A 25,000-nucleotide genomic window follows, 5' to 3' on the forward strand; every position below is an offset into this window, starting at 1 on the left:
AATGATATATAAATATATATACATGCAAATATTTCTGAAATATATACATGCTTATGTGTGTATTTATATAGGCCTATACAAAATAATTATACACAGTACACACACATTTTATGTAAACACAAACTTTTATTTTGGATGTGATTAATCACGATTAATCGTTGCATTGCCCTAATGTAGCCTATACACTACCTGCTATATTTGCATACATTATGCATATAAAAATGTAATTATTATTTAATTACATTTTTTTATTATTATTATTATTTAAACAAACTTTTATTTTGGATGCATTAATCGTTGCACGAGTCGTGACGTCAGTAGAGTCTCGCACTGCTGCTGTTTGAGTTCACATCAGATTAAACAATGTTCTTCAGTAACAGATGCTTTACAGCGGCGAAGGAAACCAATTCACCGTTTATCTGATCAAACACGAGGCTTTATTAGCGGAGAGGCTGAAAACAGCACAACTAATAGAAAGTCAGTGGAGCATTAAACTGTGTTTCATTACTAACTCAGGCAAAGAGCTCGAAAACACACATAAACAGCAGAAGAAACCAACGAAACGACTCCGGTGTCTTCATACTGTATTCTGATCCACACAGGAGATGAATATTAATGAGGGAGCTCGTGATTGACACCTGGTAACCTAGCAACTCGCTCAAACATTGTAAAAGTGACATCGCTGCACGAACCGCTTCTTTAAGACTCATTTGAATCTGAAAGCAGGAGAACAAGTTATAAGTGCATAAGGGCCTTTTAAACGCACTCATCTGTAAGAAAATGCATTTTATTGGACGTATCCTGAATATTTAATATCTAGCCTTAGCCTATAATCTGCGTTTGCTCCAGGCTTAAGGGAATCATGTGAAGCATGACACCGTCTTCATCCGTATCTCTCAGAACACAAGCAAACTGAGCAGAAATAAACCTGAAGAAACGCCAGACAGCTTTATGAAGTGAAGACAGTGTCTTCTGTCCCTCCGTCAGTGTTTTATGAGATTTTATGATCTCGAGGAAAATTCAATCGCTAAGAAAAGCACAATAGTGCAATAATAACACAACCGAACCGACCGGCTTTCGAGCATCTTAAAATGCTTTACCGACAGGAAAATAGTAGAGGCGAAATAAAAACAACATGTGCTTTTGCTTTAGGCTCCCGACGGGAAAACATTGTGATTTAATCTGGAATCAGACCGTTCCCAAATAAGCTTAATTCAATTCCAGTGAAACCCCGAAGCTTCCGTGGAGTTCGTGACGGATCGGGCCTGAAGGAAAGTCCCGTTACACGCTTTATAACTTCACATTAAATGTCAGAGGACAGAACATTAGCATATAAGATCTCTTCTGCCCGTGTGTATGGAGCGTTCGGCCGGGATCAAAGGGGTTTTAATCAGCTGGGAGTTTCCCAGTGTGTTCATATGCAGATGATGATGATGATGATGATGATGATGATAACCTGTTATTCCTTCAGTCCCACAAACACTCAGTTCACGAGTCCACCGCCTCTAGATCTGTGTCGACACTGTCCATTCAAAGATGACCATTTTATATCACGCAATTCTAACTTTATTAATGATTCTGATGAGTTTAAGTAACGGACAGACATGTTTTTCAGCTTTTTTTTAATGATTTTTGGACAGTTACGGTTTGTATAGTTGGTATGAATTGCTTTTGAATATATATTTTTAACCTAATAAATGTGTAACACAAAACAAGGAACTACAAAATCAAATACAAATGACTTTCAGCAGATGTAAAGGAAACAGAAGTTCAGGAAAATGTCAGACGTGGCGGAACTAAATATTAGTCACAGTCACTTCAGAGAGAGAGAGAGAGAGAGAGAGATTTAATTAATCACAAAGCCTATCTCTGAATAACAAAACTTTACTTCTTCCATTACACTGCTGTCCCTCTGGAGTATTTCCGTCATATCTGCTCAGATAAGTGTGAGTGTGTGTGCGTATGTGCATGAGTGTGTGTGTGTGTATGTGAATGTGTGTGTGTGAGAGTGTGCATGCATGAGTGTGCGTGTATGTAAGCATGAGTGTGTGTGTGTGTGTGTGCGCGTGCATGAGTGTGTGTGCATACATGAGTGTGTTTGTGTAAGTGTGCATGCATGAGTGTGTGTGTGTGAGTGTTTCTCAGGTTGATGAGCAGAGCTCCTGAGATCTCCTCACGCCGCTGTATCTGATGTCAGAGTGGAAACACACACCTGCTCACGGGTTTGATCGAGTGTTTGGCAGCCGTGCGACTCTAAACTCCTCCACAGAGAAGCCAGAGAGCCGAAGAGAGTCATTTCTCCAGGACACGACACACAGACCCAGAACAACCGCAGTCATTAACACAAGACCATCGAGACACAGATGAAATACACACAGTATTATACACAGCAAGAGCCGTCCTATAAAATATGTTCTAGGTTTGACAGGCGAATAAAATAAAAAAATGTGTAAAGAAATGTTAAAAATTGCATCTGATTTTACACTGATTGTCTCCCTGGAACTGATGCAGTATTAAAGCTGTGTTACTTGTGTTACTTGCTTTTAATGTTTAATTTAATTGTGTGTTTAATTTTCTTTTTTTGCTACATTTGCTTTACAATTTTCTATGTTGCTACATCTGTTTTATAATTTTCTGTAAAGTGTCTTTGAGTACTTAGAAAAGCGCTTACAAATTAAATGTATTATTATTATTATTATTATTATTTACTTTAGTATCATTGAGAAACTATTATAGTTTTTTTGTTAATATTTTGGATTAGAACTACAATCCCATGAAGCTGTGAATGACACACAAAAATGATGGTGAAATATAAAACTATTCATTTAAAAGTGTTGATCATATATAAAGAAACAATATATTTTAAGTTTATTTTGGCAGTTTGTTTGCCTTGACTCTCTAATTGGTGGAATTTTCTGAACAGCATCATGGGTAATGTAGTTTTTCAACACGTATTCTGCCGTTAATAATGGGAACTGATGGCTTCAACAAAAGCATAAACCATCGATTAACAAGCTCGTAGTTCACAGTACATTTATCTTTAAAGGTCTAAAAGTGATGGTTTCCCTACACTTTATTGTTCTTTATTGCACTGATGGTTCCATGAAGAACCTTTAACATCCACAAAACCTTTCCATTCCACGAAAGCTATTTTTAAGAGTGTATGGAGAAAATGAATGGTATTTTCAATTTGTAAAGATGCTTTTTTTTTTTTAAGGACTACAATCACAGATATAGTTTATCAAACAATATCGTTTTTTATAATCTTTAAAATTCTAAAAAAAGGTAAATAAATAAAAATGAACTAATAAAACAAAAAATGGTACAAATAAAGTGCAGCACATGCAATGACTGAGGAAACTTTAACCACTGAAAGATACCATGACAAAGATATCGCTTTCCTTATTCAAACTGATTTTTTCTCCCATGAATATGATTGATAAGAATGAAAGCTGTCATATACTTAGATATTTATGAGCAATATCACACTCATAGCCATGCAAAATGCCTCTATATCTATTATCAGACGGACTGCAGCGTTAATTTTGTGTGAAAAGATTGTTTTATCAATAAAATTGAAAATAAATTTCTTTATATCGTCTTTCAATAATTCAAGCACTTTTCAAGTACTTCTTCATAAAAATGGCTGTTTTCAAGGGTTTTCAATTTCAAAAAGTCAAATTCAAGTACTTTAAGTACTCGAATCCTGATACTAAGACACTTTGTTTGAACTAAATTGGAATTAGACTGCAATTATACAGCAAAGCTCACAGTGTTTGGGACAGCCCAGAATCAGACATATGTAACAGGTTTCCGGTGTGTGTGTTCCTGTAGCCGGAGGCTCTCATTATCCGAGAGCGAGACACGACCTGGAGCAAAGCAAACAGACAGCATGGCACTGAGCTTCATTTTAGGGAAGCCAATTGGGAAATGATGAAGTACTCAGCGGCGTCACCTCATCTGTAAGATGCCGTTACACCTCACAACAGAGACGAGTGCATTAAAAACGTCTGGGCTAATAAAATGTGGCTCCGCGGGGAGGAATCAATAACACAATCCAGAAGCACCTTTATATGCGTTCACCTCGGCCACACGTACAAACAAATAATCAATTCCCAGCCAGCGTTCAGACTGCGAAAGGGTAATATTCACTGCACTGGAAATCTGTTCATTTATCATTCCCTCTGTAATGCTCTGCCCGGGCTCATGGCTGTCAGATATGTTTTACCCAGAAGGCTTTTAAAGCACTCGCTGCTCTCTGATTACTAACTTCACTTCTCAGCACTCAAACTTCAGCAGACGCAGAAACCCAGAGATATGTTGATTACAGAGGAAAAGACCAGCTAGAGAAAAACAGCAGGGAATATTCTGGGCTTAAACAGTTGGAGAAGAGTATGGTAGAAGAGTCTCCTCCACCAAATAAAATAAATGAATAAAAAGGTTGCTTTTTATCTCACAATTCTGACTATTTTTCCTCACAATTTTGAGAGAAAAAAATCTGAATTGCAAGATACAAACTCAAAATTCTCAATTTCTCAGAGTCTATATCTAGCAATTCTGCGAGGAAAAGTCTGAATTGCGGGTGGTAATGTGTAACTGCGAGATAAAGAATTGTGAGAAGTCGCAATTACCGTTTTTTACAAATCATTTAATTCTGTGGTAAAAAAAAAGTCAAAATTACGAGATGTAAACTCAGGATTCCGAGAAAAAAGTCAAAATTATGAGATATAATCTCAGAATTCCGAGAAAAAAGTCAAAATTATGAGATATAATCTCAGAATTCTCAGAAAAAAGTCAAAATTACGAGATGTAAACTCAGAATTCTGAGAAAACAGTCAAAATTCCAAGATATAAACTCAGAATTCCGAGAAAAAGGTCAGAATTTTAAACCATAAACTCAGAATTCCGAGAGAAAAGTCAAAATTCCGAGATATAAACTCAGAATTCCGAGAAAAAAGTCAAAATTTCGAGATGTAAACTCAGGATTCATAGAAAAAACTCAATTTCGAGATGTAAACTCAGAATTCCGAGAAAAAAGTCAGAACTACGAGATATAAACTCAGAATTCCGAGAAAAAAGTCAGAACTACGAGATATAAACTCAGAATTCCGAGAAATAAGTCAAAATTACAAGATATAATCTCAGAATTCCAAGAAACCGTAAACTCAGAATTCCGAGAAAAAAGTCAGAACTACGAGATATAAACTCAGAATTCCAAGAAACCGTAAACTCAGAATTCCGAGAAAAAAGTCAGAACTACGAGATATAATCTCAGAATTCTGAGAAAAAAGTCAAAATTACGAGATGTAAACTCAGAATTCTGAGAAAACAGTCAAAATTCCGAGAAAACAGTCAAAATTCCAAGATATAAACTCAGAATTCCGAGAAAAAGGTCAGAATTTTAAACCATAAACTCAGAATTCCGAGAGAAAAGTCAAAATTCCGAGATATAAACTCAGAATTCCGAGAAAAAAGTCAAAATTTCGAGATGTAAACTCAGGATTCATAGAAAAAACTCAATTTCGAGATGTAAACTCAGAATTCCGAGAAAAAAGTCAAAATTACGAGATGTAAACCCAGAATTCCGAGAGAAAAAAAGTATGCATTGTAAGATGTAAACTCAGAATTCCGAGAAAAAAGTCAAGAGTTGTGAGATAAAAAGCACTGCAATTACCGTTAATATTTTTTTAATCCGTGGATTTAACAAGCTTCCATTGAAAAGAAATCTAACTGTTCTAATATGATTCTCACTTGCTCTGAAACATCTAGCCGGTCTGATAAGAGTGAAATAAAGGCTTCTCTATCCCAGCGCAGGATCCGGCACACGAGGGACCTTCTCTCCCTGGACCTCGGGATCATTCACAGTGATCGTCTCAAACTCAATATATGCCCTTTCTAGAGCGCTTCCCAGAACATTCGTCGCTCTGACAGCAGAATGATTGTTATTTCGATCTCAGATGTGCAGATGAAGCAGAACTGGGAACAGAATAAAGGCTAGAAATGCTCACTTCCTCGACGGCTGCCAAACTATTCACTGAGGCTCTCGATTCCAGCGAAAACACAAAGATCCAGGACTTCACCTCCCATTCTGGGCCTTATCCCGGGATTTGCTCCAATCACAGCTCCAGAAGTGCGTTCATCTTGAAATATGCCTAATAATATCAGTTATTCTTACGTTTACATAAAGTGTTACCGGTTTGTCAGAGTATGTTGATCATTTAGAGGCCTTAAGAATTCATGCATCAAATATAATACAGCAGGTTTTATAGAGTTAATTATTGTGATGCCTAAGAAAGAGACCAAAGAAGTCAGTATTAAACTCCCTACTGTTTAAAACAGCATCTGTGCTCCCTTAAAATGCTCCCTACCTAGGCACCTCTCTGGGTTCTGGACCAGAGGCCCGTGTGTGTGTGTGTTTGAGAGTTAGATGATCTGTGTGAAGCGAGAGCACCGTCCCCTCTGCTCATTACCCAGAATGCACCAGTGCTCGTCTACATACCGGCAGTAGTGATAAATCCTCTTTTATTTGCAATTAAACTCCTCCTAATAGCAGTCTAGTGGACATCGATCCCCAGCGAACGCGAACGCTTCTTCAGTCTGAACGAGGGAAACGGGAAATTTCACAGCATGTTCTCTCCAGATACACACATTAACACAGGTGTTATGGACACACACACACACTGTCACTCACTCAGACACACACTCACAGATACACACACAAACACACACACACAGACACAGACACACACACTCACTCTTTCTCTCTCACACACACACACACACACACAGAGAGAGACACACACTCACACACACAAACTCGCAAACTCACACTTTCTCACACAAACACTCTCTCTCACACACACACACACACACACACACACACACACAGTAGGTTTATTTCCCATTAAAAATAAACAAAATTCCAATAGTTTTAAAGGGGTGGTTGATCATGATTTCACTTTTCTAACTTTAGTTAGTGTGTAATGTTGCTGTTTGAGCATAAACAACATCTGCAAAGTTACGACGCTCAAAGTTCAAAGCAAAGGGAGAGATTTACTTTTACAAAAATCTTTTTTAAGGACTACAACAAACGGCTGGTAGAGACTACACCACATTCCTCCCAGGTTAGATGACATCACTAACCCTAAAATTGACATAAACCCCGCCCCCAGGAAATACACATCAGCTACATAAATTCACTAACTAACCATTCAGAAATGTTGTCACTTCTTCTTGAGTCTCTCCATCATTGTCTGACTCCGGTTTAAACATAAAAGGCTAAACATTTTTTTAATTTTCAGGACACAAGCTCTTGAAGCTCCGCCCCCCTGTGCCGGGAGCAGCAGCTCATTTGCATTTAAAGGGACAGACACAAAACCAGTGCGTTTTTGCTCACCCTCAAAAAGTGACAATTTTAACATGCTATATAAAAATACCACCCCTTTAATACAATGGAAAAGGTTGGTTTAGGAAAGTCTTAAAACATCTACCTGTTGCTTTTACCACGGTCATGTACTAAACTAAACATCATGAATAGTGCAATCGTTCAGTACCACGTTATTCCCATCATTCTACCGCGGTACAGAATGAAGACGGAAGGCCTCAGTCACAACTGTGAACACAAAGACAAATAACAATTATCAAAGTAATTTGGATTTGATACTTCATTAAGCACAATGTAGCGTTGGAAAACTATAATACACACAGGAACTGTTCATGTGTTTATCAGCACAGCTGGTGATGCTATCAGTCACATGGGCTGCGTCCCAAATCACACACTTCCGATCCATATAAGAGATGAAAAACAGTGACAAATTTGTATTTTATTCTTATTCTATCCTTCTCTAAAATCTATCCTTATTCTGGGAACATTTCATATACACTAATCTAAATGTCTCAAAGTGAAACCCAAGTTCTGTGTATTTCACAACGAGTTTTTATTTATTATTTATTTATTAGTTTATTATCCGTCCTTCGGATGAGACGTTAAACCGAGGTCCTGACTCTCTGTGGTCATTAAAAATCCCAGGATGTCCTTCGAAAAAGAGTAGGGGTGTAACCCCGGCATCCTGGCCAAATTTGCCCCTTGGCCTCTGTCTATCATGGCTTCCTAATCATCCCCATATACTGACTGGCTTCATCACTGTCTCCTCTCCACCAGTAAGCTGGTGTGTGGTGGGCGTTCTGGCGCAATATGGCTGCCGTCGCATCATCCAAGTGGATGCTGCACATTGGTGATGGTTGAGGAGATTCCCCCCTTCTATGTAAAGCGCTTTGAGGTCTCAGAAAAAGCGCTATATAAATGTAACGAATTAATTAATTAATTAATTAATTAAATATTTCCTATACAAATGCCCTCAAAATGATGAAAAGTAAAAAAAAAAATAATAAAAAAAAAGTTTTGAAACAATAGAAGAATATGACTTGAAAATTAAACTCTAGCGGGGTGCTTGAGTTTAATTTTCAAGTCATATTCTTCTATTGTTTCAAAACTTTTTTTTCTTTTTTTTTACTTTTCATCATTTTTCTTTTTTCATCCTTTTTCTTTTTTCATCATCCCCTTCTTTTTTCTCTTCTTTTCTGTATTTCACTTTTACACCTGATCCTACTGCCATAGTGTAATTATACATTTTTGTTGCCATGTTGTTTGTACATTACATATTTTTCAATTAAATAAAAAAACTAGTATCACATGAGTCCACAGGAGAGGGTTTGTGAATGGCGCTGGTCGGTCACATGATAATGACAACATGGCGAATGTGTGTTACATCATACTACACACACTCACACTATACAGAACATCACTTTTTTAATGGTGGTGAAGCAATTACTTATTCAAAATAAGTCTTTAATAACAAATAATAAAACATTATTTATATATCATTCGTGAAACGTTTTTGTTGTTTTAGTTTTTGTTACATTTTGTAAAAAAAAGTTGTTTTAGAATGTTCGAAGAACATTCAAATGTAACATTACTATAATGTTCAAAAATGGAATGTTCACGAAACATTCAAAAAACGGAACGTTCAGAGAACTTTCAGGAATAACGATTTTATAAGGGGAACGTTCTTAGAACATATATTTGAAAGCTTATGAATTACTTATATGGCATGATGTAACCGTGTAATAATCAGGATACTGTACATCCAGCCGGGTGTTATTGCACGAATAAACCCCTTATTATTCCCTGAATAGACCTTATTCAGAGCAGCGCCATCATGACAGGTGTGAAAGTGAGGCTGTGAGGGACAGACTTCTCGTGTTTCCAATGCAATCCGCTGTATAAATCTCCTAGATTACTTACAATTTTCCACGGCTTATATTGTCGGGAGTTTTTTGTCAACTGAAATCTCTTGGAAAGATATTTTTCCAGTGTTTCATGAGCAGAACAATCCAAAAACACATTAAATAACAGTACAGCCCATTGAAGAGATGCACGTCTGTCCCTCACAGCCTCGCTGTCATTCCCGTTAAAAATCAAAGATGGCGCTGCTGTGAATAAGGTCTGATCAGTGTCAGAATCAGCCATCAGGGGGCGCTGCACCTCCACCAGCAGCAGAACTGTGTCTGAATCACAGATATAAGACTCCAGTCTGCAGCTCTGACAGGTCGTCGGAGGAAAGACTTGACTAATAAAACAGAGAAAAGCGAGACAGTTACATAACATCACAGTGTAGGAGGAGGTGGAAGAAAGAAGAGTTCAGACGGACACCTGTGAACATGAGACTCATAGATAAACACAGGTCGCGCATTTCGGCCTCATTCTCTAGTCTAGTCCATTTATTTCGGTTTGATGGAAAAAAAATAATGTCTGTTATCGAACAGTTGGTATGGACCCCAGTGACTTATTTCTCTCTCTCTCTCCATACTATGAAAGTCAATATCTTCAGCAGAAGAAAGAAATCCATACAGGTTTGTAACAACTTGAGAATGAGTAGCCTAAATGTGATCGTATTTTAATTTTCGTGAATGGCAAGCCGTTTTTACTTTTAATCATTCCCAGGATATGAATTCTTGATATCAACAATTACATTTTTATTAGTTAAAATGCTAATTCTTGATATCAGAAGTGTGACTTTTACTTGTAACATTGGCAATTTTTGATATCCGGAATTACATTTCCACTAGTAAAAATGTTAGTTCTTGATATCAAGAATTATTAGTTATTTCTGTGAACGATGATGCCATTTGTGATATCAAGAATTACCATTTTAACTATTGAGAATTTAATTGTTGATATCAACAGCATAATCTGTAACCCACTGTACTGACAAAATATGAGGGTTTTTCAAGTGAAATATTCGACATGGAATTAAAAACAAGGACTAAACCACAGGTTAACATGAACAAACAGCCCACACAACACTACACAACACTACACTACACAACACTACACAACACAGGATTATGAAGACTGATGAACCGCTCGCGATCAGGAACATGTATGAACACAGTAAACCCGGCTGAGATCACGTGTTGACTTGAAGAGTTCCTCCTGTCGTGTCGAGCGCGTTCCCGGTTTGATGAGACGAGCTGATTGATATTCTCAGGCCGTCAGTGAGCGAGCACGAGCGGCGGAACGAGCACGAGCGGCTGACGGACTCACACTTTATCAGAGAGTTGTGCAGGACCTGAATAATTCATTTCTTTGTGTTGTGACAGTGACAGAGGTCTGAGACTCGCCGGTGGACCAGCTATTAACAAAAGCACTTAATTAAAGGAAGAAGAAAAGAAAAAACTATCTCTCTCTCTCTCTCTCTCTCACACATACTCTCTCTGGCACAAACACAATCTCTGTCTCACTCACACACACACTCTCTCTCTCTCACACACATACAATCTCTCTCTCACTCACACAAACACAATCGCTGTCTCACTCTCTCTCTCTCACAAACACAATCTCTCTCTCTCTCACTCTCTCACACACACTCACTCACTCTCACACAATCTCTGTCTCACTCTCTCTCTCTCTCTCTCACACACACACACACACACACACACACACACACACACACACACACACACACACACACTCACTCAGACACACACACACACACACACACACTCACTCTCTCTCTCTCACACACACAATCTCTCTCACACAAACACAATCTGTCTCACTCTCTCACACACACACATTCTCTCTCTCACACACACACTCTCACACACACATACAATCTCTCTCTCACTCACACAAACACAATCTCTGTCTCTCTCTCTCTCTCACACACACACACACACACACACACACTCTCTCACACACATACAATCTCTCTCTCACTCACACAAACACAATCTCTGTCTCTCTCTCTCTCTCTCTCTCTCTCTCTCTCACACACACACTTCACTATATTAGTGAAGTCCTCTCATTCACCTCCATTGTTTTTATCAGGTTAATTGCACCTTTTTTAATCGGACCCTAAACAACCCTGTGCAAAATACAGCATTTAAATAGAAACATGATTTGACAGATTAATAACTAGTGACGTCCGGCTCAACAATCAGTTCTCAACAGGGTTCACTAATATCAGTGAAGACATTTATGAATAGTGCATTAGTTATTAGCTAACATGAACTAACAATATAAGCGATATATTTTCTAGGCCTAAAGCATCTGTCAGTCTGTTAACATTAGTTAAAAATACATTTGTTCATTGTTTATTTACAGAGCATTAAATAATGTTAACACACACAAGATTAAAATGTAAAAAAAATTTTTTTTTAGTAAACGTTGAAATCAACAAACTAAGATTAGATGCTGTAGAATTATTATTATTATTAATAAATAAATCAAATATAAATTCATGTCCCAGTTACACTTAATGTTGTCACGTTTTCCTGGTTACATTTCCAGTAATGTAGTGCTAATAAACATTACTTTACATCAAAAAAAAAAAAGAAAAGAGAAAAAATAAACCTAATAATTCCATTTTGTATTTTTACATTAACAATTTAATTAAAGTTTCTATTTATTAAAACCAAGTATAAATCTCATCGAGTTAGTGTTTTAAGCATCGGCCTTCACCCGCGGTGTTGCTGTCGGACAGTGTTAAAAACAGTGAATTATACACTTTTTAAATGTCATATTTTGTAATATTCCATTGTTTTATTTTTGTAATATGGATTATATTCTCATCGGATCATACAAACACTCTCCATCAGTCAATACTTCACAAACGTGACAAAAATCAAACTAATCATTTCAAATAGTTTTATTTGTTTTTTTTGTTTTGTTTTCAAACGGACTTTTTCACAACAATGCCAGATATGGATCTTCAAAATGTTCATTTGCTAATCGATGTGAATTTTTGTTTAAGACTGTCTTGAAAAGCTAAAAACACCATCATGCAGAGAGAGAGAGACAGAGAGAGAGAGAGACAGAGAGAGGGTGTGAGAGAGCGAGAGAGAGAGAGAGAGAGACAGAGAGAGAGACAGAGAGAGAGACAGAGAGAGAGAGAGCGAGAGTGTGAGAGAGAGAGAGAGAGAGAAAGGGTGTGAGAGAGCGAGAGAGAGAGAGAGAGAGAGAGAGAGCGAGAGAGAGAGAGAGAGAGAGGGGCGTCCCTCATCTGATCAGACCTGTTTAACACTCTACAAGCACACAGAAGCTGAGAATTCATTTATTTTTGCCACAACAACACAAATTCAAAGGGGCACAAAGCAAAAAAATGTGCGGGTCAGCAGAACGATTCAAGCGTCTGAAGTGTATTATTTGTTCTTTGAACAGCTAATGCGACGGCCGCGGGAATGTCGTCAAGCTGAGGGAGGGAAACGTGGGAATGGAGTGCAGGTAAATTCATCAGCTAGTATTTTTCCAACATGTTCAGAGCCCTGTTGACTGTGCGAACCACTCGTTTCTAATTGCGATCGCAACAGTCTGAAAAATAAATGTACACATCATCATCATCCTCATCCTCATCATCATCATACAGTCTGTAGTCTGAACTCTAAGGTCCGTGTTTAGTGGTGTTAGACAGGCGTCCCATTGGTCCGTAGGCTTGAGTGACAGGTCCATCAGTGACACTGACACTGATAAACTAAAGGGGAAATCAAGCACCTCCCCTAAAATAAAATAAAATAGGTCATGTTGAAAAACAAAACAAAAGGAAACCTAGAGGAGCTGATGCAGCCAGCGGGCAGAGACAGAGAGGTGCGTGTGTGTGCGTGAGTGTGTGTGTGAGTGAGTGTGTGTGTGTGGATCCAGTGGTTGTGGTCAGAACCTCTCGCTGCCGGTAGCGTTCGTCTCACTTCAGTAGAGCTTTAATGGCCTCGCTTTCGGCCGCCTCGAACGCGCTGAGACCATCCGGACCTTTACGTTCCTTATCAGCACCCTGGAGGAACACACACACACACACACACACACACACACACACACACACACACACACACACACACACACACACACACACACACACACACACACACACACACACACACACACACACACACACACACACACACACACACACACACACACACACACACACACACACACACATGATTAAACACAAAAGACCGGCAGCAGGAAAAGAGAGAAATAATGAGATTGAGACACACATATACCAGGGTTTTTATCATTAACAAACTGTTAAAAACATTTCTGTTAATTTAAATAAAGCTGACGTAAAATAAAATATTAATATTAGTCAAAAAACCTAAACTAAACGAAAACTAGAAATGTTGCCTTGACAAATAATAATTAATATATTATAATATAATAATAATAAATAAAATAAATAAAAAATAAAAATAAGTAAATTAAAGCTAAACAGCAAAACTAATAAAATGACAAAAGCACATCACAAAATTACTAATTAACATACAATTAATAAATCTACAGTAAAACCATTATTTTTCGTCCATTCCACTGCTCTGAATGCATTTAGATTTAATTCAGTTTTATTTTTACTTTATTTCCAGTTATTTTCTTTTTTTTTCCAGCTTTATTTCAATTAACAGAAACGTTTTAATTATTTTAGTTTTAATTAATGATAATAAGTTTTAGCCTTCAATAAGGCTAAAACTTATTGAGAGAGTAAGTGTGTGTATATGAGAGAGTGTGAGTGTGTGAGAGAGAGTGTGTGTGTGAGTGAGTGTGTGTTTGTGAGGGAGTGAGTGTGTGTGTGTGTGTGTGTGTGTGTGTGTGTGTGTGTGTGAGAGAGTGTATGAGAGAGTGAGTGTGTGTGTGTGTGTCTGTATGTATGTATGTATATGTTAATAAATTAATATATATAAATAACTAATTTAGTTGTACTTATGTGATAAAAATTGTAAAGGTTTTTCTGGGTCCTTTTTTATTTTAATTTTTTTTTACAAAACAAGTCCTTGAATGTTCCTCCAGATTTGAAGAGTAATGACATCAAACACAGGGCAGTTTACAGTGGAGGGACATTATCATTACAGTATTGACATCTGACGGTCCTTCGACAAACAAAGCAACTAACGTCCAGCATTAGTCAGAGTTCTGCTCGATTACACACGACTCAACATTATTCAAGGAATAAAAGAACAATCTCCACTGGATCACACTTCCAGCCGAGCAATAAGAGCTGATTACAGTGTTATTGAGCGAGGAGAACCTCATGCATAATCTAGCGTGAGCCGGACCCTCAGGCCTTCTCACACACACACACACACACACACACACACACACACACACACACACACACACATCATCCTCCACGCGATCCATCGCTCTATTGATCCTCACTGTGGATGCAGACACGATTATTCCTCTTCATACCAAGCGTGCCGCACAAGCCCTGAAAAGTGAAGCCAAAGTGTCTCGATCGCCCCCCGGTGACTGGTCCTAGTATAGGTCATAAGCCCCGCCTCCCCGTGCTATTCAACGGGACTTGAGACCAACTAAACAAATTAATTACACTTCAAATATCTTTTTTCCAAAGGTGGTTTCTGTCAATTACTGTAGTTTTTAATCACACTGATGTAAGTTCAAGTGTCTGTTTCAAAAGTAAGTTGGTTTTTAGTTAGTTGCGTGATGCTATAATAAACGGTGGTGTGACGTCATGATTGACAGCTGTGATTGACAGGTTCTCTGAGCGAAGTAGTCACTGAAGCACCAACAGACTTTTTGGTCCCAAGATCGCTACTGCGCAGACTCAAGCCCCAAGATGTCGGCGCCATATCGGGACACTGGCGGCTTCAGTTCTCACCAATGGAAGAGAGCGAAGGGGCGTCGTCCATCTTTTTGTACAGTCTATGGTACACACACACAGCTCGAGTTTGAGTTAGTCTCCGGTTTACTCAGAGCTCAACACACACCGCACTGAAGTTCAAAACACAAACGTGCCGAAACCGAAGGTCGTACTCACTCACCCACTCACTCACCTATACACACTTACTCTCTCTCTCACACACACACTCACTCACTCACCCACCCACCCACTCACATACACTCACTCACCCACATACACTCTCTCATACACATACACCCTGAAATTGTCATCGTAGGTGCATGTCCACTGTGAGAGACATAATCACAAAAAAAAAATCCAGAAATCACAATATATGATTTTTTAACTATTTATTTGTATGATACAGCTGCAAATAAGTATTTGAACACCTGTCTATCAGCTAGAATTCTGACCCTCAAAGACCTGTTAGTCTGCCTTTAAAATGTCCACCTCCACTCCATTTATTATCCTAAATTAGATGCACCTGTTTGAGGTCGTTAGCTGCATAAAGACACCTGTCCACCCCATACAATCAGTAAGAATCCAACTACTAACATGGCCAAGACCAAAGAGCTGTCCAAAGACACTAGAGACAAAATTGTACACCTCCACAAGGCTGGAAAGGGCTACGGGGAAATTGCCAAGCAGCTTGGTGAAAAAAAGTCCACTGTTGGAGCAATCATTAGAAAATGGAAGAAGCTAAACATGACTGTCAATCTCCCTCGGACTGGGGCTCCATGCAAGATCTCACCTCGTGGGGTCTCAATGATCCTAAGAAAGGTGAGAAATCAGCCCAGAACTACACGGGAGGAGCTGGTCAATGACCTGAAAAGAGCTGGGACCACCGTTTCCAAGGTTACTGTTGGTAATACAATAAGACGTCATGGTTTGAAATCATGCATGGCACGGAAGGTTCCCCTGCTTAAACCAGCACATGTCAAGGCCCGTCTTAAGTTTGCCAATGACCATTTGGATGATCCAGAGGAGTCATGGGAGAAAGTCATGTGGTCAGATGAGACCAAAATAGAACTTTTTGGTCATAATTCCACTAAACGTGTTTGGAGGAAGAAGAATGATGAGTACCATCCCAAGAACACCATCCCTACTGTGAAGCATGGGGGTGGTAGCATCATGTTTTTCTGCACATGGGACAGGGCGACTGCACTGTATTAAGGAGAGGATGACCGGGGCCATGTATTGCGAGATTTTGGGGAACAACCTCCTTCCCTCAGTTAGAGCATTGAAGATGGGTCGAGGCTGGGTCTTCCAACATGACAATGACCCGAAGCACACAGCCAGGATAACCAAGGAGTGGCTCTGTAAGAAGCATATCAAGGTTCTGGCGTGGCCTAGCCAGTCTCCAGACCTAAACCCAATAGAGAATCTTTGGAGGGAGCTCAAACTCCTTGTTTCTCAGCGACAGCCCAGAAACCTGACTGATCTAGAGAAGATCTGTGTGGAGGAGTGGGCCAAAATCTCTCCTGCAGTGTGTGCAAACCTGGTGAAAAACTACAGGAAACGTTTGACCTCTGTAATTGCAAACAAAGGCTACTGTACCAAATATTAACATTGATTTTCTCAGGTGTTCAAATACTTATTTGCAGCTGTATCATACAAATAAATAGTTTAAAAAAAATCATATATTGTGATTTCTGGATTTTTTTTTGTAGATTATGTCTCTCACAGTGGACATGCACCTACGATGACAATTTCAGACCCCTCCATGATTTCTAAGTGGGAGAACTTGCAAAATAGCAGGGTGTTCAAATACTTATTTTCCTCACTGTATGATATATAAACTCACACTCACACATTCATTCTTTAGTTTCACATCTCTCTACGCATAATAAATACTTGTTTAGTTCAGTGTTTGTTCCCTGTGCTGTGGTCAGCGCTGCTGCATGCTGGGTAAAAGCACATAAATGCAGACACTGACCCTGCATTGTACAAATACCTGAATACAAAGAAATTATTCATTTTTAGCATTAATAATAATTTAAGTTCGGTGTTGCATGTCGACTGTAAGGATCACAAACTCAACCCTTCCTCTACGACGTAGATCATTAACTGAAACTGCAAACATTTGAAATGGTTAATATCAAAACCATGTGCTCATTAACATACAATTTACATATCAACACCGATTGGGTTGTTCCTCATTTCACATGCAAAGAGGTTAGCCAATCACAGAGCTCATTTACAGGTAGTAAAACAGGTGTAATTTTAGAGGTGATCATAAAAAGTTAAATTATTATGACTATTAAATTAAGACCAGGGCTATTATGATTAACTAAAATATTTCAATTAAGAGAAATGTTTTTAATAGTTTGAAGCACAAAATATTAGTTGAAAAACTTAAACTCAACGAAAAGTGGAGATGTTTCCCTGGCAAATACCTGGAAATAAATAAAACCAAAACTGAAATAAAAATATATTAAACATAAATAGCAATCTAAAAATAAAATAAAAACATACAATAAAATAAAAAAAAAAAAAAATTAACAATTACAAAAAAAAAGACTAATGAAATGACTAAAAATGAAACTAAAATGAACATGAAAAATAACATTTAATGATTAAATTCCAATTAAATTGGAATAAAAAAAATTAAACCTAAATAGGAATATATATATATATAAAAAAATGACTAAACATGTCACTAAATTTAGAATATTGTCCCTTAAAGAATTAAAATGATATTGTGATCCTGATAGCTAGATAAAAGGTGTTTAAAATAGCGTTTATAATGTAAATATCTGAAGTTAACTGGTAATTATGGAAGTTTTACTTCCCATTTGACGACAGAAAAAGAGGAAGTGCTCTTCTCTCTCTCATTCATGCGTTTCTGCCATGTGGCGTCTCGTCTCGTCTGCCGTATTCATGACCATTAGTGTGGATACGTGATGGAGGTCAATACAGAGATAGCAAGAGAAAACGCCATGCTAGCTTCTCATGCTATTTTACCATAACTGAGTTATTCAAATTTAAAATAGAAACTATATAAGATACTTAAAGAGAGCTTTCAATAAAACATGGCTACCAAACTGTTTTAAATTCGGTGACACCTGACTAGAGAAAACAGAGAAAAAGGCCTTTCACCAAATACATAGGAAAACTTCAACACCCATAATGCACTGGGCACTGGGCAAGGCCACGCCCACCAGTCTGGGTCTCACCAGAGTCAAATACAACCTTGCGTTAGTAGGAAATACCACAAGTAGAAATACTGCAATCTAACAAAATATGAGACTAGATCCAGAACACATTTATACGGATCTCACGTTATCAAATCCATCGTTCACAAACATCTTTACACATTTAATCCACAATCCATCTTCAAATATATAGAGTTGGATTGAGATACAAACACTGAGTTATTCCGGGAAAGTGTGTGTTTGTTACTCGTTTACTCGAGAGCTGCTGACGTTCTTCAGATTCACACTGTAGTCTTGGGTGTGAACTGCATCATTCTGTGCTGTGAACCAAACACCCACAATGCTTTGAGGTGGAAACTCAAAAGAAAAGCCGCAGTTTTACATCCACAATCATTAACGATCAAGAAAATATGACCGGTAACAGATAGTATTTATAATACGAACTACATTAATGGAAAATAGTGAAGAACTTTATTTGAGAATTAACAATAATGACTTAACCATGAGAATATTGAATATTAAGATCAATTTAAACACATAAAAATAGGGTATCACTTAAGGTCCTATTAGTTAATGACGCAACATTAAGAATAAGTCGTTTTCATGTCGCAATAACCTTATTGTAAAGCAGTACCACAATAGCTAAGCTTCTAATGCTTTTATACATTTTCTATTGTCATGAAATATATAAATAATGTACAAGAAATGGAGAGAGAAAAAAGGGATTTTTAAAGTTACTTTGTAAGAATGGAGAAATGTTTGGAAAACTATAAAACTGTGAACGGAGGAATTAAAAACCATCTGCGTTTATTTTTACTGAAAACCGAGAGTTGCTCTGTGGAACCATTTGTAATCAGCGCAGATAATAATTAATTATGAGCAGTGTTTCTGAACTCCCTGAAACGCCTCCACTGTAGTCTTGAGTTTCTTCCGGGAACGAACACGTCACAATATTCCTCATTATAATAATTAATGCGCAGAATAAAGGGGCGGGGCCTGGTTGAGTTAGTTAGTTAGTAGTGTGTTAAACTGGAGGTTATGGTAAGGGGCGGGACATTTCCTCAAACACACTCGAAGCGCTCGACCAATCACAACACACTGCTCCAGCCGACCAATAAGAGCACAGTGTGCTTTTCAGAAGGCGGGGCTTCATAGAGACAGGAACTAAACAGAGCGTTACTGACAGACTGGGAAGAGAGGAGCCGCAACAATGGAGAATATGAGGAAAATAATCAACATTCAAGCAGGAAAACCTGTTCTAGTAGAGAAACAACAACGTTAAGACTTTGTAAAAGGGTAGAATAGCTCCCCTTTTTTCTTTTTTTACACCCCAACTTCTTGTTTCAGAACAACTGCACTCATCAAGTGATCCAATGGGGATTCAAGCCTGAAATATTCCCGAGCAACAGCCAAAAATGCCTGATCAGCTCCAACATAAACACACTGAGAGTCTGAGGAAATGAAGGGCCCTCGGATCAGCGGGACGGGCCCCTGTGGGACACCAGCGCACACGTGTGTGTGTGTGTGTGTGTTGTGTAATCTCTCACTAAAGAATGTGCAGTGCTGTGCAGCCTGACATAACTGCGTTACATAACCCCGTGTGACCCTGCGGATGCCACTGTTTACAGCCTCCGTTCAGACGCTTTCAGCTGTAAATCCACAAACAAAAGCTCTTTCTCTCCCCAGAGCTGGACGCCACGACACAACGGTAGAAATGTGCCAGCCAGCAGAGATTATGAGCAGTTATCCTGAGCTAGACACATCAGCGTGGCCATTTACACGTGTGAATATGGTGAAGAGTGAACATGCGTGTCATAAAGAAGTCAAGATGAGGTTTCCGATAAGAACAAGAGTTTACTTGCTGATGCTGCAGATGCTGAGAAACATTGAGAAACTCGTCACAATAATATAGATTTCAACTGATGTGCATCACAGGTTGTGTATATCGGCTATTTTTTTATTTCAAATAAGTCAGATTGAAATTACTCCATAGCGATAGCTGTAACTAAGGGCGTAATCTGTAACTCAGATTTCATCAAAAATATCTTAATTTGTGTTCTGAAGATGAACGAGAGTCTTACAGGGTTGGAACAACATGAGGGAGAGTAATCACTGACAGAATTTTCATTTTTGGGTGAACTAACCCTTTAACGTAATGCATAAATGTGCCATTAGTGCGCGTAGGCCACGCAGTGTTGGTGAAATAACACATTAGCGGACCGGAAGGAACAATATGGACTTTTTTCCAGAAAACTTCTTGCACAAAATAAATTCAAGCACTTTCAAGGACCTGTATCTGTGTGTGTTTATATACATTTATTTGCAAAAACTTTCCAGGGCCTTACTTTTTTTTTTCAGATTCACAAACCCTGGCCGCTGCTTTCTTTGTTTGCGGCGTTACGGCTGCATTTCTGCTGTTATTCAGAGTATTTTTAAGTGCACATGATAACAATACCGTGCATGTTCATTATCGTGATATATCGCATTAATGTGTGTGTAATACCATTATTGCTATCCACCTTATTCCTGCGCCCCATGATGCTTTGCGCGAATGATGGGTGTAACTTCCGTTAAAGTCCCTGTAAAGTCAAAATTAAGTATGTGTTCTGAGTTTGTCACACCACAGAAAAAGGTGTTATTAGCCACCCAGCCAAATTTGAATGATAAAAAAAGCCGGCAAGTACATAAAATAAGCTATCAAAATCTTGCAAAAATGAGCAGTAGTCTCTGCTCTCAAACGCTGGGGGCGTGTCCGCTGGCTGCGCTGAAACCACGCCCACTCGCGGGAAAGCTGACGAAAGCCAGCCGACGATGGCACCAGTTGTCGGCGCGACGGGAGGATGAAGGCCGAGGCGGGAGATAATCGGTTCGGCCCCATTCACCAGTAACAGCAGATTATCAGTGAATCCCAGTTGTCTCCGACGAAAGTTTATAAAACTATCCTGTGTAAAATGATCACTACAGAGGCGGGTTTTGGCGGTGATCCTAAGCTCTCCATCAAAGTGGCTCTTCACAAAATTAATCCACCTCTTCTTGATGTGATGGTTTTTTCGGAAATTTAAATAAGGACACCGATCTGTTTTGTACGTGATCGCATCCAGGTAGTACGCATTTCCGTGGCGAAGGCATAGCTAGCTAGCAAACTGTAGGCTGTAGTAACTAATAGTACTGACAGTAACTCGCGATCGGCAAACTGATGTGAATGAATGTGCTATATTGTTAGGGGAGGGGCAGTGTCAGGGGCTCCGATGCGTCATCAAGTAGGGGGCGTGTCCAGGAGCTCAGGGGCTCCAGTGCGCCATCGAGCCCCCGTTTAGCCCCGCCCCAAAAAATCCGGAACACAGCAATGGTGAAAAACTGTTTAACGGTCTAACTCCACAATTCAGTACTTCACAGTTCACAGTCTTTGTAATATGTTTTATCAATACATTTCTAACATTTATAATGTGTTTAGAATTTTTTTTTTTGAATTGCCTTTACAGGGACTTTAAGCTGTGAACAATCAGTGAAACGCTCGCTCTATGAACGCAATACGTTAAAAAAGTGTCACAATGAGATGACATTAATCTACTCGCCCTTCAACCATCGAACATTAAAAGGAAATTTAAAAGTGTAAAAGCATCAACAAGGCATTTCAACACACCAAATCACCCCAAATGCGCGTAATATGTAGTAATATATCTGTATTATGCAACTTATGTTGCCTTAATCAAAAATGTTCATTAACTTCAGCATTTCGTGATACTATTTCAAAGTCATTTTGACTGATAATAAATTGCATTTACCTGTGAAAACAAACTTGGAAAGAGACGTGAGGATTTGAGGAGAATAACGAGAGATTCTTCGTGCGTTCCAGTGAATTATTAATGGAATATATTGTATATTAAATTCAGGAGAACAGACCACAGATGTGCAGGATATGTTGTCCTTTTTCATACTTTTACAGGAAAAAAGAAATTAATCACGAGGAAAGGAAAGAGCTCTTGCCGTAGATATTCTTGTTATAACGTCACGTTAAAATACCAAGTATAACGTTATTCTCATGATGTCTGAAAATAAATCATGAAGGAAAACTGACGGATCAGCTTTATTTGTAGGGCAACCTTATGATTTGAAATGATTCGTTTCAGCCTTTATGAACGGAAGTTCCCCAAACCGGAAGTGCCGGCCGTAATTCAAAACGCCGTAAGCTCGTCAGGAATAAGGAGGATATAACAAACATTGTGTATAAATGCAGTGGAATTGAATTTGTTTCTACATTAAAACACTTGTTGCATTAATATATGAATTTCAACTGATGTGTTTATATTAAATGTCTCATCCAATTAGACCTGAGTTTAAACTTACCTTTTTATATATTACATTACTAAGTTACATTGCATTTTAAACATTTATAATAAGCTCTAATTGTTTATATAAAAATGACTATATCATTTGAATAAATTAATCAAAATAAATGGTAACACTTTACAATAAGGCTCCATTAGTTAGCATGAAAAAACAATAAAAATACTTTTAAGCATTTATTCATCTTAGTTGATGTTAATTTTAACATTTATTAACACATTATTAAAATCAAAAGTTGTTTCTGTGAATATTATTTAATAGTCCTGACCTGAATTTTGAACAGTCGTGTTTTTATTTAATAAATACTGTAACAAATCTGTATTTCTCATTGTTAGTTAATGCATTCATTTAATGTTAACGAATGAACCTTACTGTAAATATCATATTATTTTAATCATTTTAATTATTTATTTCAGGAGTTTTATAATGTGAAGCTGTTTTCTAATGATTGTTTGTTGAATTTCCAGTGGGAAAAACCAACAGTGACATGATATATATCATTATTGTTACATATTATATCACGCTGGGCTGATTCGAACGCGTCAGTACCTTTTCTAGAAGAATCTTGACGCAGGTCACGTGACCCTCGTAAGTGGCGGACAGCAGCGGGGTGATGCCGTGTTTATCCGGAGCCTGCAAGAAAAAATAAAAACACCACAATTATCCACAAAATCACCATCTCTACGAATCAGACCGAGAGAGATGCATGCTGGGATATCAGGCGGCTTCAGAAGACTCTTATCTTCCCCCGTTCTCAGGGAAACCGGTCTCTATCTGTACACCAGAGAGCATGATGGGACAGAGATCGAGGACCGATCGAGAGACGTGTTCTGGAGGAGGATTTCAGCTTTTTCAACATTTTAGCTTGACCTGATGTGACAAAACTGAAATAGAAATTAATAAAACTATTTAGATATATTAAAAAAACTAATAAAAATGACAAAAACACACAATAAAATGACAAATTAGCAAATATGAAAACATAAAAATGGATTACTTTAGTTTTATATTAAGATTCTGAATTAGCTTTCGTTTTTTATATTTTTAGTTGCCATGTTTTTTTTTGTCATTTTATTCGTTTTTTATTTTTAAATATTGCTTTTTAATTTATTTTTATTTCAGTTTTCAATTTTATTTATTTCCAATTGATTATTTTGGTGCTACAACTTGTGTTTATTGCCAAGATAACATTTCTACATCTTAATGTAGTTTACGTTTTTCAACTAACATTTATTTATTTTTGATTATAAATTATTATATTATATTACATTATATTATAAAATAAACTAATATTTTTTTTATTTATTATTATAAATTATTATATTATATTACATTATATTGTAAAATTAACTCATATTTATTTTTTATTATAAATGATTATATTACATTATGTTATAAAATAAACTAATATTTATTTTTTACTACAGCATTATTTCAATTTACACAAATGTTTTCAATAGTTTTAGTTCATGACAATAACCCTAAATATAATAAAAAATTATCATAAAAACGATAATATTAAAGTAACACTGGTTCAAATCTCTGTCTGTGTTCTTGCCAATATCAAAAAGTGTGTCAAAGAGCGTAAATATACAATGAAAAACAATGGTATACAGAATTATATTAAAGTATTATGGAATTAAAACGTGACCAAACGGTGCAGCCATCGTGTAATTTCATAACATAAGAGTTTTATAGCAAAATAGCGTTCAAAAGTGTGGGGGGGATTTTTGATTTAATTTAATTTCTTCTGCTCACCAAATAAAGTAAAAACAGGAACACTGGAATAGAAATAGGTTATTATTACAAATTACAATAACGGTTTTCTATTTGAATATGTTAATTTAGCAGAAGTCTGCCTGTGCGTTGATGATATCAGGTGTGTGTGTGTGTGTGTGTGGGTCTAATATCAGCCCCTGTGACTCCTGCTACACATTTACATACTAGAGCAGATATTGATCTAAACACAGAGTTGAGCTGGTGTGTGTGTGTGTGTGTGTGTGGACAGTTACATTGACATCGGCTCCTTTAGACAGCAGAAACTCGAGCATCTCGTTCTGACCGCAGTCGGCAGCGTAATGAAGAGGCTTTCGGCCTCCCTCCAGAGTCCGGTTCACATCCTCCGCCTGCACACACACACACACACACACACACACACACACACACACACACACACACACACTATTACAATATGTACACTATACAATATATACAATAACACTATTACTACTATATCACCACTCTAAAACATACACAATTACAATTAGATAACATTATATACTTTAATCATTATAAACATACTGTTTA

The 25,000-nt window shown here is 37.7% G+C and overlaps 1 protein-coding gene across 2 annotated transcripts in view; it reads right to left on the reverse strand.

Annotated features, from left to right (window-relative positions):
- Window positions 1–12,197: 12,197 nt before the first annotated feature.
- The window catches only part of mtpn (myotrophin), a 38,935-nt gene continuing 26,132 nt past the window's right edge, over window positions 12,198–25,000 (reverse strand). For both annotated transcript variants that reach the window (XM_084406213.1, XM_084406212.1), the window contains exons 6-8: window positions 24,706–24,819; window positions 23,243–23,326; window positions 12,198–13,328 (exon numbers count right to left, since the gene is read on the reverse strand). In XM_084406213.1, the coding sequence (XP_084262339.1) occupies window positions 13,242–13,328; window positions 23,243–23,326; window positions 24,706–24,819 (285 nt within the window). In that variant the 3' untranslated portion in view covers window positions 12,198–13,241. The remainder of the gene's footprint in view (window positions 13,329–23,242; window positions 23,327–24,705; window positions 24,820–25,000) is intronic.

The sequence above is a fragment of the Rutilus rutilus genome (genome assembly GCF_951802725.1).
Source record: "Rutilus rutilus genome assembly, chromosome: 4".
NCBI classification, from domain to species: domain Eukaryota; kingdom Metazoa; phylum Chordata; class Actinopteri; order Cypriniformes; family Leuciscidae; genus Rutilus; species Rutilus rutilus.